The sequence below is a fragment of the Corythoichthys intestinalis genome, chromosome 8 (assembly GCF_030265065.1).
Source record: "Corythoichthys intestinalis isolate RoL2023-P3 chromosome 8, ASM3026506v1, whole genome shotgun sequence".
In the NCBI taxonomy this organism is placed as follows: domain Eukaryota; kingdom Metazoa; phylum Chordata; class Actinopteri; order Syngnathiformes; family Syngnathidae; genus Corythoichthys; species Corythoichthys intestinalis.
Genome location: NC_080402.1, coordinates 17,126,656 through 17,144,588, shown reverse-complemented (window position 1 = coordinate 17,144,588; position 17,933 = coordinate 17,126,656). Strand labels below are relative to the sequence as shown.

General features: G+C 38.6%; 1 protein-coding gene across 1 annotated transcript in view; it reads right to left on the bottom strand.

Moving 5' to 3' along the window:
* Positions 1-16,919, bottom strand: part of LOC130920709 (slit homolog 1 protein-like) — an 88,197-nt gene extending 71,278 nt beyond the window's left edge. Inside the window, exons 1-4 of the mRNA XM_057844101.1 lie at positions 16,548-16,919; positions 2,704-2,775; positions 1,294-1,365; positions 1,019-1,090 (exon numbers count right to left, since the gene is read on the bottom strand). Coding sequence (XP_057700084.1) covers positions 1,019-1,090; positions 1,294-1,365; positions 2,704-2,775; positions 16,548-16,759 — 428 coding nt within the window. The 5' untranslated portion in view covers positions 16,760-16,919. The remainder of the gene's footprint in view (positions 1-1,018; positions 1,091-1,293; positions 1,366-2,703; positions 2,776-16,547) is intronic.
* Positions 16,920-17,933: the final 1,014 nt, after the last annotated feature.

The following is a 17,933-nucleotide window of genomic DNA, read 5'->3' as shown; positions in this document are numbered from 1 at the left end:
ACTCTCTGAGGAATGCTTCCAGCACCTTGTTGAATCTATGCCACGAAGAATTGAGGCAGTTCTGAAGGCAAAAGGGGGTCCAACCCGTTACTAGCATGGTGTACCTAATAAAGTGGCCGGTGAGTGTATATACACAGTAATGTCAGCTAACCTAGGCAAGGTTCGAATCCGATTTTTTTTGTGTTTTTCCAACTCGACTGAACGGGAAAAGTCACATAAAAGTGGACCATTTCAAATTCGATCAAGGTCACTTTCGTATGTGGTTAAAATCCCATCCGGGCCACATTTTTCCAGAATGTGGCTGCAGTTCGAACTGTCAAGTCCTCCAAATTGGAATTCATGCAGCAATTAACATCAGCAAAGAGCGAGAGAGACCGGGTGTACAGTAGCGTTAGCGCCTAGCTTGAAGGCGGCTTTTGAGGAAGGAGCAGGCTTGACAGCAGTCATAAAAAAATAAAATGGGTTGAGGATAAGCCTGACAATGCTTGGTTTTCTCTCTGCTCCAAAGTGCCTTGGAGATGCGCATTGCTCAGCGCTAGGGTTGCCACCTGTCCCTTGAAATAAGGAACAATCCAAAATTGGGAATTAAATGTTGCGTTCCGTATTGAACTAAAATGGAATAGAATATCAATAGATACATTTCTAAAAATACGTGAAAATAGTTCTCACACAGATGGAAATACATTTGATACGTTATTTGAATGGGAAAATTTGATACAGTCAAGAAGTGTCTTCAAACCTGCTCACTTGTCTTCTTGGGAATAGAGAAATGAATTTTGCGTGTTCCATCAATCCATCACAACAACAGCTTCATGCATGTGCACTCAAACAGCATTTGGCGGTTATGTTTCAATTTAATCAAAATCTCTCTTTCTCTCTCACACACGTTAACATGCTTCAATACAAACTCTTCTGTTATATTGCAGGTCATGTTGAGAGGGAGAAAGATTCTTATGGAGGATCCAGGTATAGATCAGAATTGAAAATGTAAAGAAGAACACAAAGTTGGAGTACTCACAGCCGTGACAGAGCTTCATTCTTCTGGAAGAGAAGTTCCGGAATTTGCGTTAGACGATTCTTGTTGAGGCGACTAAACACACACATAAATGGTACACACCATGTCAGATTATGTACAATGGTACAGTACCACAATTTTTTAGTACGCATTATTAAATGAAAGTTAATATGGCTCTCCTTGCTGATGTAAGAGGACATCAAAAACATCAGTTTTATTTTCTCTTATCATTTGAAATGTATTTGTTGGTATTTTTTTTAAATGCTATTTACACTTACAGACGCTCCAGATTGTTCAATTCATCCAAAGCGCCTCGCTCCACCTCTCGGATTTGGTTCTCCATTAGGTGACTGTGTGCACAAAGAAAAAAAAAAAAAAAAAAGTAAACCTGCATAATGGAAATGCAATTACAAGATTACACCAAGTCCAGAAATAAAATGAATACAGAATTTTAAAAAACACAAAAGTATTTAACCCTTTCAAGGACAATGCTCACTTCAGTGGACATCTATTCAAAAATTATCATTAATTTAACTCATTCACTGACATCCCAGGTCACAGATTATGTATTGTGATGTGTTGTAGTAAAAAGAGGAAAACTGATGTTGAAAACACCTATTGACGGTAGTAGATGTACAATCCATTTTCACTGGGAGGGGCTGGGAGCGATCAAATGATGTGTGTGCGCAGATTGGACGTCTATTTCCGTCAATGGCGCCTAAAGAGTTAAGCTGTGTGAGGTCACATGACATTTAAAAATCAAAAGCCTAAATCGATTAAATTCCAAGAGCAAAATACACATTGGTCGTACTTATTTGAATTTATGTCATTTCCCCCCCTTTTTTTTTTTTTTTTTAAAACAACAACAACAAAATTGATTACAATTTGTTTTTTATTTAGTTTTTGAAGCGTACGTTTTTTTACAGCAAATTTTTATTTCATTTCGAATTATTTTTATGACACATGGTCTTTTTTTTTTTTTTAAATTTGCGTTTTTTTTCCCCTTCTTGATATATATTTTAAATGTATTACTATTACCATCTGTAAAGGATCATGCAATTAATTATTTAAAAATATTGATATATTTTGTTTACAATATACTGTATGTGTAGGCAACACTAATACGCCAATTGAATGTCAGCGGAGGGGAGGGGGAGGAGGTTACAAAATACTGCCCCATGGGCTGCAATTGGACCCCGGGTCACAAGTTTGAGACCTCTGTCCAGAATTTTTTTTTTTTAATCACAATTTGTGCATGAAAGGGTTGAATAAATCAGTATTAACAAATAAATATTCCTGATTAATAGACAGCACCTACAATAATAGAAAAAGATAGAAAAATATTAGAATGATCTTGAAAAACATAAAACATTTTTAAAGACATTTTTAGAAAATCATGCAAAATATTAAACTGAAAATACATATCGTAAAAGTTACCAGTATATAAAAAAAATAGTAGATGAAAAACACAAATAATACAAAAAATGTATAACAAAGGAATGATCAAATGTAACAACCCCCCTCCCCCACCCTGAAGGGCATCAGTGGCACCAACACTCAGCACCTATAGATGTCTCATGTGTCAGGCGGGGTTCCTGGGCCACGTTCCTACATTCCTGCGGTTTGGTAGTTGAGGAGGCTGTGAAGGGAGACAAAAATCTGCGAACGAGGAAAAGGAGAACACTCACAGTACTCGCAGATGCTTAAGGCCCAAAAAGTCCATCTTGGTGATGATGGTGAGGTTGTTCCCATTCAGATCTCTGCATGACAAATACAAAGACAACCTCATTACCCTACCAAAGACGTACAACAATTCATTTATTTTTATGATGTTGAACTGCTCTTAACTAAACAATGAAAAAGAGTAGAAACAAACTTTATTGTTTTTTACGATGAACGATGGGAATGTAATCTTTCTTTTTCTTCTTTGTTCATGTACCCATAAAGCACAATATACTGTGGCACTTAAAAGTAGGGGATGTCTTGGGACATGATGTTTAGTAGTGAATGAGTTAATAATTATGCTTAATAGAGTAAACAAACAAAAAGTAACCAACAAACAAAGTGAACAAGTAACAAAGAGTAAACAAACAAACACAAAATATTAGCAAAAACATTTAAAAAATTCAAATTGTAAAATGCTACTTAGAAAATACTGTATATTTACAAGATAAAATTATATATAAATGATGGGGAGGATATTACAAAAGTGCTAAATGATAATAAAAAAATAATAATAATACGAAAAGGTAATAGTTAATTTTTTCAAAGAAAATACAAAAAAATACTGCTAAATTATTAAATCTTAAATGCCAAAATATTTGAAAAGAAAAGAAAATGTAATTACTATCATGATTTCATGAAGAAGTTCCATGGGAGTATAAAAAGATATATAATATTTTAATCATTGAACATAATGATTATTGAGAAAAGACCAAAATATTTGACATGGAAAAGATCTAGAAACTACATATTCAGTACGGTACTTTCAAATAATGTACTTTTATTTGGAAGAAGTATCCAATATTAGACTAAATATTAAAAGAAAATACAAATTTACCAGAATTTTCAGACTATAAGGCGGACCTGACTATAAGCCGCCAACCACCAAATCTGACTTGAAATGGCATTTGTTCGTAGCTAAGCCGCACTGAACTATAAGCTGCAGTTGTCCTCACTGTATTATGGGATATTTACACCAAAAGCTATTTACCGGTAACAATTTATTTGACAGCAGCATCATGACACCGTCATAATTATGACATGACACTGTAATGAGCATTAATGAATGATTATGATAGATGTCATTTAAGCTCTTTTTACACACATATCCAGGGAAATTCCCGTGTAAGGTGACGCGGGATTTACTCGCGTCATTGCTTTCACGCATGTAGAGATGTCCCGAGAATGACGCGGGTTTGACACTTTCACACACTTGTCCCGTGTTGCCCACTGGTCGATTTTATAACCCGGACGTCATTTTTGGTCAGCATCGGCTGTCAGAATGTTGGTCATATTGAGGTTTGTTCCGGAGGGAGCATTCCCAATGTCGTAACTGCAGCCAATTCAAGCTCATCAAGAATGTATTTAGGCCCAGGCAATCCAAGAGAAGGGTTTAAGGAAGAATCACGCTGGCTTTGTTTTGTTATCTTGTCGGCTCTCTGCCTACCGCTTAAATTAGTATTTTATTGATCCCGGTTGACCAACTATCACGGACACATTGTGTGTTTCCCCTCTTTCAGCAATTGATCGTGTGTATTTTTGTATTTAATAAACCATCGAACACATCCCTCCGTTGTTTTTTGCTTTGAAATAGCGGACCCAAACATCGGGAAGAAAATAAACCACACATTTCCAAAGATGGACAATGGACTCTCTTCCTCGGTTCTACTGTCACGGGATCAATCGCGTTTTTGTTCGCGGGGCAGCGGCAGGGAGAGGCACGCCTCAGGCCCCGCCAAGTAGGAAGGCGGCCGCGTCGTGCATGGAAGCCTTGGGCGCGGACCCGGGTGGAGCCGCTACGAGTGCAGATCTTGGTGGTAGTAGCAAATATGTTTTTATTAAACCCTTGAACGCGTCCCTCCGTTGTTTTCTGCATTGAAGTGCAACCTTGTTTCCGCAGTAGCGAAAGTAGAGTAGTAGAGGAAGTGACGATTGGCCCGCCATGATATTTACGTCATCAGCCATCGTGCTGTGATCCGGGAATTTAACACCTACTTTCACACACACCGCATCCCGGGAAAGTCCTGGACATGATACTAAGACGCGACCTGTGAAATATCCGCATAATCTCCTTTTCAATCGACCCGGGAAATTGTTTTCACATACAACCAGGGGTGAAAGTGGCTAGAATTTCTTGCCGGAACTCCACGACGTGAAGGTCGCCTCGGAGCCAGAAATTTTATTTATTTATTTATTTTATTTCAGTTTTTGGGGGCGAGAGGTGTTAAACCTCTTAAACTACTGAAATGCAAAGAAAACTGTTTTCGCACAGTTATTTCTATAACACATACAAAATGGATTTTCATTCAAAATTTTATTTTTTCAATGATTTGCAAAATAAAAGTTAACAAAAACAGCAATAACCCCAACCTCCATCCCCTAATTTTTATTTTCCCTCATTTCCTCACATACTAAATGCCAAATCTCAATTCTAACTACTTAAGAACATAGGATGTATATTAAAATTGAAGTTAATGTAACATTTACTTTTTTTTTTTACTAACAAAGATATAAGTAACATACATTCAGAAAACATTCACTCTTTGTTTTTTTATATAATAAAGATATAAGTACCGTATTTTTCGGACTATAAGTCGTATCTGAGTATAAGTCGCACCAGCCATAAAATGCCCAGCGAAGAGGAAAAAAACATATATAAGTCGCACTGGAGTATAAGTCGCATTTTTGGGGGAAATTTACTTGATAAATTCCAACACATAGAACAGATATGTCATCTTGAAAGGCAATTTAAAATAAAAATACAATAGAGAACAACATGCTGAATAAGTGTACAGTATGATAATGTTACATGATGAATGAACAATGAAAAGCGAACATGGTCGGTATGTTAACGTAACATAGCTATTGAGAGTAATTCAGATAACTATAGCATAAAGAACATGCTAACAAGTTTACCAAACCAGCAGTGTCACTCCAAAATAACATGTGAAATTATTTAATAATGTGTTAATAATTTCACACATAAGTCGCTCCAGAGTATAAGTCGCACCCCCAGCCAAACTATGGAAAAAAAACTGCGACTTATAGTCCGAAAAATACGGGTATACATTCACAAAAATAAGTACAAATGACTTACAGTATATGATGCAGAGTGAAATGGAATATATTTTGAAAATCACGCCAACATTGACTTTTTTTTAAATCATAAGGAAATGAATACGTAACCTCACATAAATGAACTAATATAAGTCCAAAGTGCACATTGACAGCTAAGATGTTCTGAACCTCCCCATCAGAGCAAATAAAACTAAATATGATAAATCAGCTTCCTCAACTCTTTCGTTGCGCTTAAAGATTGTATCCATTTTATGTTGCATTGCCCTTTTTTGTCACTTTATTATGCTTGTTCTTAACACTTGTGTATGTAAATCTGATGTCGGTAGATTGTTTTCTTCTTGGAGATGAAATGCATGTGTGGCAGCTTAGCATTTATTTATTTATTTATTTTTAAACACAGCGTTTTGACAGTTGTCGTCATATTTTCGGAATCAAAGCACCGTGTACTGGAACAGCATTCCAGCCCTGAATCTTATACCGGAACTGCGTTCTGGCCCTGAATCTTATACCGGAACTGCGTTCCTGACCGTTCTGGCCCACTTTCACACCTGCATACAACTCCTGCACGGCTAAATCCCGAGATATTTCCGGTGTTTCGGAGTGTGTGAAAGGGGCTTTAGTGTCATCCGGCAAATTATCTCACGTTTGAATAGATGTAAAAGATCCAAGCTGGACATACATGGAGTTAGTGACAAAATTTGCCTTGTGACAGTCTTATGACGCCGCTGTGAAATAAATTGTTACCTATTAACCCAAATGAATCAACAAATAAGCCGCACTGGACTATAAACCACATGATTCAAGATGAGCTAAAAAAGTAGCGGCTTATAGTCCAAAAATTACGGTATATACAGTATATTAACTATTATTAAAAAAATACATAACAGTGTCGTTTAAAAATACATTTGAGGCAAAATACTGTATTTGAATATTAATGCCGGATGATTAAAATATCAAACAATACAATGAAAATAGTTTAAAAAATACCACACAAAAATACAACAGCGTTTTTTTACATATAGAAATATTGTTTTTTTTCCAAGAAATAACGTTTCCACTTTACAAACAAACATGTACAGAAATGCAAAAAAAAAAAAAAAAAAACACAAAAATACCACACAGACAAAAACTAAATGAAACATAAAAACAGATCTCTCTCTCTGTGAGATTTGCCAAAATTAGACACTGCATTTTTGACATCCGATAGCAATAGCACAATATATTAAACATTCTGCCTTTACAAAGAGAATAATACTCAGCTAGTGTGTCATGTGATAGGCACACACATACTAAACTCCATCACCTTCATTGTGTGTTTTGATAGACTGCCTACAAGTGATGATGTAATCCTTCCCTCAATGCGAGTGGTAAAATGAGCCTATTGAGTGTTTCCCTGTGTGTGTGTGTTTTCGATATCATGTGCCATGAGTGTGTGACTTTGTCATGTACTGATGATGACAATGAAGACCCACCCTACAAATCTTTTTGTGCCCAAATATGAAATTATTATAAGACCATAGTAGCCAACGAAGGCAGACTATAATGTAACTTTAATCCTATTTTACTGACTTTGTTTGTGCTATGCACCATTAAAGGTGCTCACATGTGCTTGTAAAACAAAAAAATGAAAAGTAAGCTGACAACCCAAAAATATAGTGAGGGTTGAAGGTACTATGAGCAAGATATTCAAAATGGTCTTCCAAAACTCCCTGGTGGGGTAGACTTCCTATATGAAACAGTGCATAGTGGGAGGCTGGCGGTTCCACATAGCCCCTCCTAAAATGACTTTGGCAGTTAGAGTGCATGAAAGAGGGTGTGCGCAGTGCAGGCGGGATGTGCGAGGAGACGGCGTGGGTGAGACAGTCTGGGCGGCAAGGCAGGGTCAAAGGTAAAAGCTGGAAGACAAAACGCAACCACACTCGACCCCTCTCAACCCCCCCAAACACTTTTTGAGTGTGACAAACAATAGCTTATATAAATACAAGGCAACCAAGTTTACAATAGATTGGGATTTTAGTTACATTTTTATTTTACTGTGGTCAGTGCAGATAGTTGGTTTGGAAGTTTGTATTAATTGTTATTGCGGTGTTTTCACAAAAATTTGTACCATACATGTGAAATTTCAGTAAATCGTACATTTTGCACTTGCACCAGCACTTAAAGTATGAAAATATATATATTTAACTTCAGGCAATGTTTTACAGACATTTGGTAATGTCAACCCTAAATGTCTGCCTCACAATTTATTTGCTCTTTTTTGGCTATTGTTAGGCTGTCACTTGGGAAGATCCATTTCGCCCTTTCACCACCATTAAAAAAAAAAAAAGATATAAATAATAATAATAATAAAAATAAAATAAAATTGCTGCGATTCCTATACACACTGCGATTGAAAAAACAAACAAACTGTGTGACACATTGTCCCAATGGGGGTGAGAGGGTTAAACGGGTTTGCCAATTGCTCATCTCGCTTGTTTTGGCTTCTAATTTCAGAGGATACATTTGGCTGAAGGATTTTTTTTTCATTTTGAAGTGCTGTTTAACGTTTCTCCTTTCGAGACTATCCAGAGGGCGGGCTGAAGTTCTCACTCACTTTCTTATTTTTCTTGATAAGGACACTGACTAAGGATGCTAAGGATGTATGTACAGTGGGGCAAATAAGTATTTAGTCAACCACTAACTGTGCAAGTTCTCCCACTTGAAAATATTAGAGAGGCTTGTAATTGTCAACATGGGTAAACCTCAACTATTAGAGACAGAATGTGAAAAAAACAGCAAATCACATTGTTTGATTTTTAAATAATTTATTTCCAAATTAGAGTGGAAAATAAGTATTTCGTCACCTACAAACAAGCAAGATTTCTGGCAGTCAAAGAGGTCTAACTTCTTCTAACGAGGTCTAACGAGGCTCCACTCGTTACCTGTATAATTGGCACTTGTTTTAACTCATTATCGGTACAAAAGACACCAGTCCACAAACTCAGTCAGTCACACTCCAAACTCCACTATGGCTAAGACCAAAGAGCTGTCGAAGGACACCAGAGACAATATTGTAGACCTGCACCAGGCTGGGAAGACTGAATCTGCAATAGGTAAAACGCTTGGTGTAAAGAAATTTACACTGTAGGAGCAATTATTAGAAAATTGAAGACATACAAGACCACTGATAATCTCCCTCGATCTGGGGCTCCATGCAAGATCTCACCCCATGGCGTCAAAATGATAAGAAGAACGGTGAGCCAAAATCCCAGAACCACACGGGGGGACCTATTGAATGACCTACAGAGAGCTGGGACCACAGTAACAAAGGCTGCTATCAGTAACACAATGCGCCACCAGGGACTCAAATCTTGCACTGCCAGACGTGTCCCCCTGCTGAAGCCAGTACACATCCAGGCCCGTCTGCGGTTCACTAGAGAGCATTTGGATGATCCAAAAGAGGACTGGGAGAATGTGTTATGGTCAGATGAAACCAAAATAGAACTTTTTGGTAGAAACACAGGTTTTCGTGTTTGGAGGAGATAGAATACTGAATGGCATCCGGAGAACACCATACCCACTGTGAAGCATGGGGGTGGAAACATCATGCTTTGGGGCTGTTTTCTGCAAAGGGACCAGGACGTTACTTTTGTTTGTTTGTTTTTTTGTCATTATGAATTGATAATTTTGTTTTCATGCTTTCAGCGCAATCAATAAGCTTCATGCAACTATACCGTAATTGAGCAGTAGAGCCAGCAACAAGACTACAAGCTAGATCTGGCAGGTGAACAAGATATTTACCAATAAAACCCAACAGTGAGAGAAGCATGCTTTTAGATGGGTCCTGCACATTCTTGTGTAGTTAGTAGGCAGGGGATATGCACATGATAGTTGCTTGCAATCCGACACTAAACTAAGTTTTGGAGTTGTTTATTTATTTATTTTGTTAGCTTGATAAGCTTCTGTTTACAGTGGACTCAATGTTATTCTACATTCTGCACAGCTTTAAATAAAACTAGATACTAATTTCTGGAGAAATTACTCTGGGTCTTTGCTCTGTGGAGATACAGATCTTAGCCCAGCCTCGGCTGCTTTGGGGACATTTTGGGGACACTATCAGTTCACTTCCTTTTGATTTAGGGATATTTTGGGGATGTGCCCTGGTCAAAACAGGTCATTTGGGACGGTTGGGCTATGTGGCCTGGTCATATGAGGTCATTTTGGAACATTTGGGGGGCGTGGCCTGGTCATATCAGGTCATTTTGGAACATTTGGGGAGCGTGGCCTGGTCATATTACGTCATTTTGAAACATTTGGGGGGCGTGGCCTGGTCATATCAGGTCATTTGGGAACATTTGGGGGCGTGGCCTAGTCATATCAGGTCATTTGGGAACATTTGGGGGGCGTGGCCTGGTCATATGAGGTCATTTTGGAACATTTGGGGGGCGTGGCCTGGTCATATCAGGTCATTTTGGAACATTTGGGGGTGTGGCCTGGTCATATCAGGTCATTTTGGAACATTTGGGGGTGTGGCTTAGGCATATCAGGTCATTTGGAAACATTTGGGGGCGTGGCCTATTCACATCAGGTCATTTGGGGACATTTGGGGCGCGGCCTGGTTATATCAGGTCATTTGGGGGCGTGTCCTATTGATATCTGGTCATTTCCTGTTGATTTGGTGACAGTTTTTTTTTTCCAATGAAAAACAATAAAACAAGACTGAGACATTTGTAACAGGATTCAAAGTACCTCAGAACTACAATAGTATTACAATATTAGCAGTATCACAGTAGTCAGAGTGTTGCCATGACGACAACAATGATGAGGGGTCTTCAAGTGCTTACTCTGTCTCACTAAAGGATGAATGAAACTTCTCATTGCTTGCTGTCACCACGGGAATGTTACACACACACAAAGATCAATTTGCATTCTATTGGTCTTGCTCAAATATGTTTAAAGAGAGTAACAAAAGTAGCGTGTGCGAAGGGTATGTGCTTAAGCACTCGCTGCTCAGACATGAGACAGCCTCAACCTAATTTAACCACCATCAACACTGACTGAATCATAACTTTTTTTAAGGAATGATGAGATTATCCCATAGCACATTTCCCTTCAATAAGAAATATCTGCTTCATTTCATTGTTTACGCCCTTGTGATTTTTATCCTTCTATTCTTATTGATTTTATCCTATGACCTTCATTTTGGCAATCTTAATTTTTGTACCGCCATTTCACAAAGCCCACACATATTTCATCCACTCACCACACTTTCAACATATTTTATTCATTTGCAACCCCATCCTCACCCTTTCATCTCAAATGTTATTGTCTCAATGAATGAAAGGTTGTACATTATGAGTTAATACGTCTATTCATTCTGTTGCTCCATTTTTGTGCCGCCAATGAACAGTGTTATACAACCATAAACATAAGCAAATAAGAAAGTGACACTCTTTACTTTGTAATTACATTGTTATTACACTCTGTTCCTCAAAAGGGAGAAATATTTTTTGTCAGAAGACAAACATTATACAGTGAGGAACAGAAGTATTTGCACCCCTTGTGAATTTGCAAGTTCAGCCACTTAGAAAATAGGTAGAGGTCTGAAATTTCAATCATAGATGCATTTCCACTCATAATCTAAAAAACGGAGAAAATCAGTGCTAATATTTAGTGCAGAAGCCTTTGTTACAGAGTTCAGACGCTTTCTGTAGATCTTCACCAGGTTTTGTCATATGTAAACAGGGATCTTGGCTCATTTCTCCACAGAAAACTTTTCTATATCTTTCAGGTTTTGGGGCTGTCGTTGAGAAACATGACGTTTCAGCTCCATTCAAAGATTTTCTTCTATTGGATTGAGGTCTGGAGACTGGCTAGGCCACTCCATAACCTTGATATGTTTTTTGCGCAGCCACTCTTTGGTCACCTTGGCTGTGTGCTTCGGATAATTGTCATTTTGGAAGATCCAGCCAAGATTCATCTTCTAGTCTCTGATTGTGGGAAGGAGGTTGTGGCTCAAAATCTAACGATACATTTTACCATTCATCCTCTGCTTTATACAGTACAGTGGTCCTGTCCCCTTTACCGAAAACCAGCCCCAAAGCATGAGGTTTCCACCCCCATACTTCACAGTGGGGATGGTGTTCTTGAAATTGTACTCATCCTTCTTTTCCATACAACAACGAGTAAAGTTTGCACCAAAAAGCTCTACTTTGGTCTCATCTGACCACGTGACATTCATGACCCCTCTGCATTGTTTAGATGGTCCCTTGCAAACTTCAGACGGACCATCACATGTACTGGCTTCAACCCTCTAAACAATTGCACCGTAGTTTTCTACTGACAGTAGCCTTTTAAAATGTCCATCCAGCTGTCTTCAGGTCATTGACCAGCTCCTGCCGTGTAGTTCTAGGCTGAGCCCTCACTTTTCTCATCATGAGTGATGCCCCACGAGGAGAGATTATACATGAAGCCCCAGTCTGAGGTAGATTATTAGTCATGTTTAGTCTGTACAGTTTTCTAACAATTGCTGCGACTGTTGATTTGTTCTCACCAAGCTGCTTTTCAATGTCCCGTAGTCTTTTCCGGTTTTGTGGAGCTCAACAATTTTTCCTCTGGCGTCTTTCGAAAGCTCTCTGGTCTTGCCCATGGTATCAGTTTGGTTATGACTGACTGCGCACAGGTGACAATATTGAGCTCAAACGGGTGGTGGATGGGTGGCTACTCATGGGGTAAAGGTGGACCTTTTTAAGATAGACTGGCAACTATTTGAGTGTCATAATTATAGCTTATTCTTGGGGGTAGAAATACTTATGAACCCCAGTAAATTACAAATAAATTATTTTTTAAAAATCATACAATGTGATTTCTGTATTTTTTTAAGATTATGTCTCTATGAGTGGAAATGCGTCTATGATTGAAATTTCTGACCACTACCTATTTTATAAGTTGGTGAACTTGCAAATTCGCTAAGGGTGCAAATACTTATGCGCCTCACTGTATATGTGAGTGTTATCATATTGTCTGTCTCAACATGTCTTTCTTCATCGTTTATGTTTAAACAACAGTTGCTTTAAGGGTTCTGAAATTATGATTATTGATGCTAACTGTTTCTGTGTCAATGGTGTTTCCCATTGTATGCTGGCATTAGGCTAACCAAGGTATTCCTTAGGCTGTTGTTTTAAAACCATATACAGTATATCCTAGTTTTATGTTGAGTTTGACAGTAAACTTCCTCATTAAACAGATCGAAGCAACATTTCACTGCTTGCCAAAGAGCTGCTTATTATGAAGTGAGTTATTTCCACTTTTTCATGGAGCGCTTGCATCTCCAGTTTGCCCTCAAAAGAAAATAAGTACTCAGGTGAATAATGGCTCGTATAGCAAAGAACTCAGGTTACTTGTATCTCAAGGTGCCACTGCTTTGTGTATATTGGGTGACTTTACATCAAATTCAAGGGTTGAAATAAGACAATCAGGGTATTCCTACTGCTCTCACATGTCAAACAAGTCAATTTTCTATTCCTCAAAGTCAACGTGCCATGATGGTTACCATGGAGTGTAAATGACAGGCCAACTGTGTCTGCACCCTTGCGGCACTTTTTCTCTCGCACCATTAAATGATGAAAACATCCTCCTGCAGTGACCCGCAAAGGAGAAAATGGAGGAGGGATGGAATGATGTGTGTGTGTGCTTGCATCAATTATTAACACACAGACATCCACACACTTGGAGTGTTTCCTTATTTATACACCCTGATGTCATCATTCCTGCTGTGAATAGCTGATGTGGGACTTTGGGAATCATTCCCTTCTACCTAATCACTATGTAGGGATTTTTAAATAGTGGACTATACTGTATAATTCAATGTATAAAATGCGTGCATTGTGCAGTGATTATCCATTTTTATATAGTGGATGGCATTATTTACATTATAATCATCCATACACTGTATAATGATTAAGAATACTGATAATGTATGTGTTGCAAAAATTAGGAAGTATAGAATAAGTGAATGGTTCCGAACACAGTAGCTACACTCACGTTCCTAAGGACAGTTCAGTATTGATGTGCATGCTCAAATTGTGTTGTTATATCATGTCTGAGTGGCTTGAAAGTAGGTTTCAGGTCAAGGTCATTCTCAAAGGATGAATCAGGTCAACTGGAACACTATTGTTGGTTGAAATTGCTGTATTTTCAAAAAACTTTTTTTTTAATGGGACGGACTTAGGCAATCATGCTATTAGCAATTAACAATTGTGCTTTCTAATGTATGAGGAAGCCATTAAACCTGGAGAAAACACAAGCAAATGCAACAAAGTGGTGGCGGATACTCCTGTTTGACTTGTTCTAGAGCCCTATTTGATTTTTTTCAGGGAGGAAGGTTTCCAACAGAAAATATGCAAACTTCACAGTGATCTTGACTGTTAGGCATATGTGTTAACCTCAATTGTATGCAACCTATACTTCAAAATCCTTACCCTTAGTCAGAAACATTACTTGGAGATGTGACAGACCCCATACTGGTTCCCAGTATAAAATACTGTATCGAAGTAGGCAAGACCACATTGATTAAAAAAAAAAAAATCTTCATATTGAATCTATAGTCATGTTTGTAGGCATTCTCAGGGTTTTTTCTTTATTCAGCACCTTTTTGAAGCGGATAGGCGAGGCAATGCAATACATTAGGAAAGCTCAATATATAAGGATGCCTGTCACTATCTGCAAGTGTCGGACTATAACTTGCCAACTTGCTTGCTTACCGTTGTGTGCGTCATCTTGATATCTACTTGCCATTTGTATTCTTTGTAATCACGTTGTTGTGCTGATATTTTTGTTTGTTGCTATTACTTGTTTTAGCCTTTTTCTGGCCATTGTTGCCTTCCCCTTGGTTCTCTTGCCGACTCAGTTCGGGCCATTTTTGTTTTGTATTTTTTCTTGCGTTTAGTTGTCGTTTTGTAATAAATACTACAAACTTCCACCTTTGTGTTTGGATCCATATTTAATGGCTCGCCGTTCTTAACATCTATTTTTTGTGCTAAAACCAATCCATCAGTTTAAGTCAGTGCTTCTCAATTATTTTCTGTTACGCCCCCCCCCCCCCACAGGAAGACATAAACGTTCCGCGCCCCCCCAACTCACTGCCGCCACTGTAAATATACCGTAGTATCATTTGTCTACAAAATTCTCATTATTATAAGTCCACTTCTACATAACATTGTATCCTAATATTAAAGAAGAAAAAAATAAAGTGTTAAAAAAAGAACACATCCATACTGTAAAAATAGACTCAAGATACATTTTTTTGACCGTTTGCTAAAAAAAATTAATAAGAAGAAAATAAAAAAATAATCATGAAGTCAAATTGATTTGCAACATTAACTCAAGAGGACAATATTCCAAACCATTAGACTGAAAAAACAAAAATGAATAGAACAAAAACAGCAGTGTCATTGGACAGAGAGACAGTTTTTATTTTTGCTGCAGGCAGTATCAGCTCCTTTGCTGTGGTGTTGGGTTATTTTGCATTGAGCAACTTGGTCCCCTTATGTACACTGACAAAGCGGGACAATTGTTGGCAATATTCGGCACCTTTTCGCTGAATTAAAAAAAAAAAAAAAAAAAATCCAGCTGTCCGCTGCGAACATTTTTAGACAAAGTAAACAGACTGGTCTTTCCTCGTCTCCCACTGTACTAAAAGTCAAAAGCCAAATGCTACATATGCTTTGTCATATGTCTTTGTCTTAGCTTTTCATATCTCCAGTGCGCTTTGCTGTGTGCTCTTGTTTGGTTCAAAAATACTGCGCACATGCTGAAAATGAGAGTGCCACTGCCAGCAGATGTGCGATTACACTTTATTCTAGTTCGGCAAAAAAGTATGTTCCCCAAGGTCACATGCGCCACCCTCAGCATCACTCTGCGCCCCCTCGGGGGCACCCCACTATTTGAGAAGTACTGGTGTAAGTAAAGATATCCAACTGTTTCTATACTGTATGTATGCAACATACCATTCATCATATTCAGAACCAAAATAAGAGCCCCTTGTAGTAAGTTGGTGCAAGCAATAATAATTCCATGGTACATTTTTATTAATGTGAGATTGGTGGAAAATCAAGATCTGGGTTGAGAGAACAAAAGTATTCTTACTTTCTCCTCTAGCCACCACATTGCCACCCATTGCAAGTAAAACAATACCAGTGAATGAAATGTCATATTTTATAAAACCATTGTACAAAAGAGAAAAGCTAAACCAATGGACAATTTAGAGTCTTCAATTAACCCGATTATCTTTGTTGTTTGCAATTATGCAGGTGTCCAAAAAGACATCATACGCACACTTGTCCCATTCGATTTGTTCTGTAATTTAAATAGACAATAAGCCATCAGCATTTGGCAGCTTATTCTTTGCATTTTTCAGAAGTGTATCATTCTAATGCCCGTGAGTCTCAAAGTTAGATTGAGCATCAGTGCAAAACTGCCCATAGGAGGAAATATTTCTACCCCCAGTTGCAATATGTAAAACACACTACTCCAAAATTTACACAAACTTCGGAAAGTTATTCAAACAATATCTGTTCTTTCCAACCCAGCGCAATCATTTACCATGACTGATGAAGATACCAAACTCCTGCAGTAGGTAATTGTGCAAAACAGGGAAAGTATTGTATCTGGAGGGATGCACTGGATTGTCCACAAAAGCTCGATTCAGCGGATGTTTCAGAATGATAAAGCACACATACTGTGTGTTACTTACAGCCGTTCTGCTCCTTTGGGAATGTTTCTGGGCACAGCGTGGATCCCGAGGCCATGGCAGTCCACTGTGTTCCCCAGGCAGCTGCAGGGAGCCGGGCACGACTGCACGCCACCCCGGCCCCCCAACACCACCGCCATCAATACCACCAGCAAGAGGGATGCCTGCCCGCATCCTCTTGACCTCTCTGCATTCCTGCTTGTCCCAGCAGGCATCCTGCTCAGATGTGCAGGAGCACTGCCTCCTCCAGGAAGTGGACCCACAAGGAAGGAGTTGAGCTCGGACCGCACAGGTAAGGTGGCACAACCAGCACCGAGGATGGAAGGATGTGGTGCGCTTGGGTTTGAGTGCTCCGTGCCGATGTTCTTCCCCTTCTCCTCCTTACTCGGCTTCCTCTCATTGAGTCATTGTGCACGCAGACACCAGCCACTAGTGGGGAGCGACAAGGAGGAGGGAGGGTGAGGGACTCCCTCTCTCTCTAAACACACACACACAACCTCACAGTGCAATCATCCATCAAAAGCTTTTACAAATAACAGCAATAAGACTCCTCCCCAGCAGATCCCCAAAGCACCCAGGGTGAACTCCTTTCTATTCAGTCTTTCTCTCTCTCTTCCTGCTCTACTGTATGTCTCTCGCCCCCAAGGGGGCGGGGGGGAAGTAGGGGGTGAGTAAGCGTGGAGATGATTGGGATGGGGGGGGCAGGGGGAGGAAATTGTAATTACGCCAAAGCATCCGAGTCAGCAGCTCAGGGGAAAACACAAGAACAGTTTAGCTCATTTGTTGGAACAATAATTTTCAATTTTGCAGCCACTGTTTCAGGGTGACCTCTTGAGAGTAAGTGTCAGATTTTGACGGCATGCTCTGCCTACATGAGATGACATATTAAAAACAACAACAACAAAAAAACATCACTCCTTCCCTAATCTGCCACCTCTCAAACATCCCCTCCAAAGTGATACCAAACAAAAAATTCCAATTTCATATGATCTACACCAGGGGTTCCTAAACTTTTTCCTGTGAGGGCCACATAATTTTTTCCTTCTCTGATGAGGGGCCGGGGTCAGTTTGTAACAGAAAAAGTGTGACGATTGCAGGAGTAATGAAAAAATGTAAAAAAAAAATGTAAAAATTTATTGTTTTTAAGAAAGCCACAGTCAAATAACCCTTTCTGGATTCTTCACAGAACAAAAGTGAATAAAATAAAAATAATAATAATATAATATAATATAATATAATATAATATAATATAATATAATATAATATAATATAATATAATAATAACACTATTAATTAAATAGATAATACCAAATAACCCTCTCTGGGTTCTTCACAGAAAAAGCCAGGAAAGAAATAACACAAGTAAAAAAAAAAAAAATTTTTTAATTG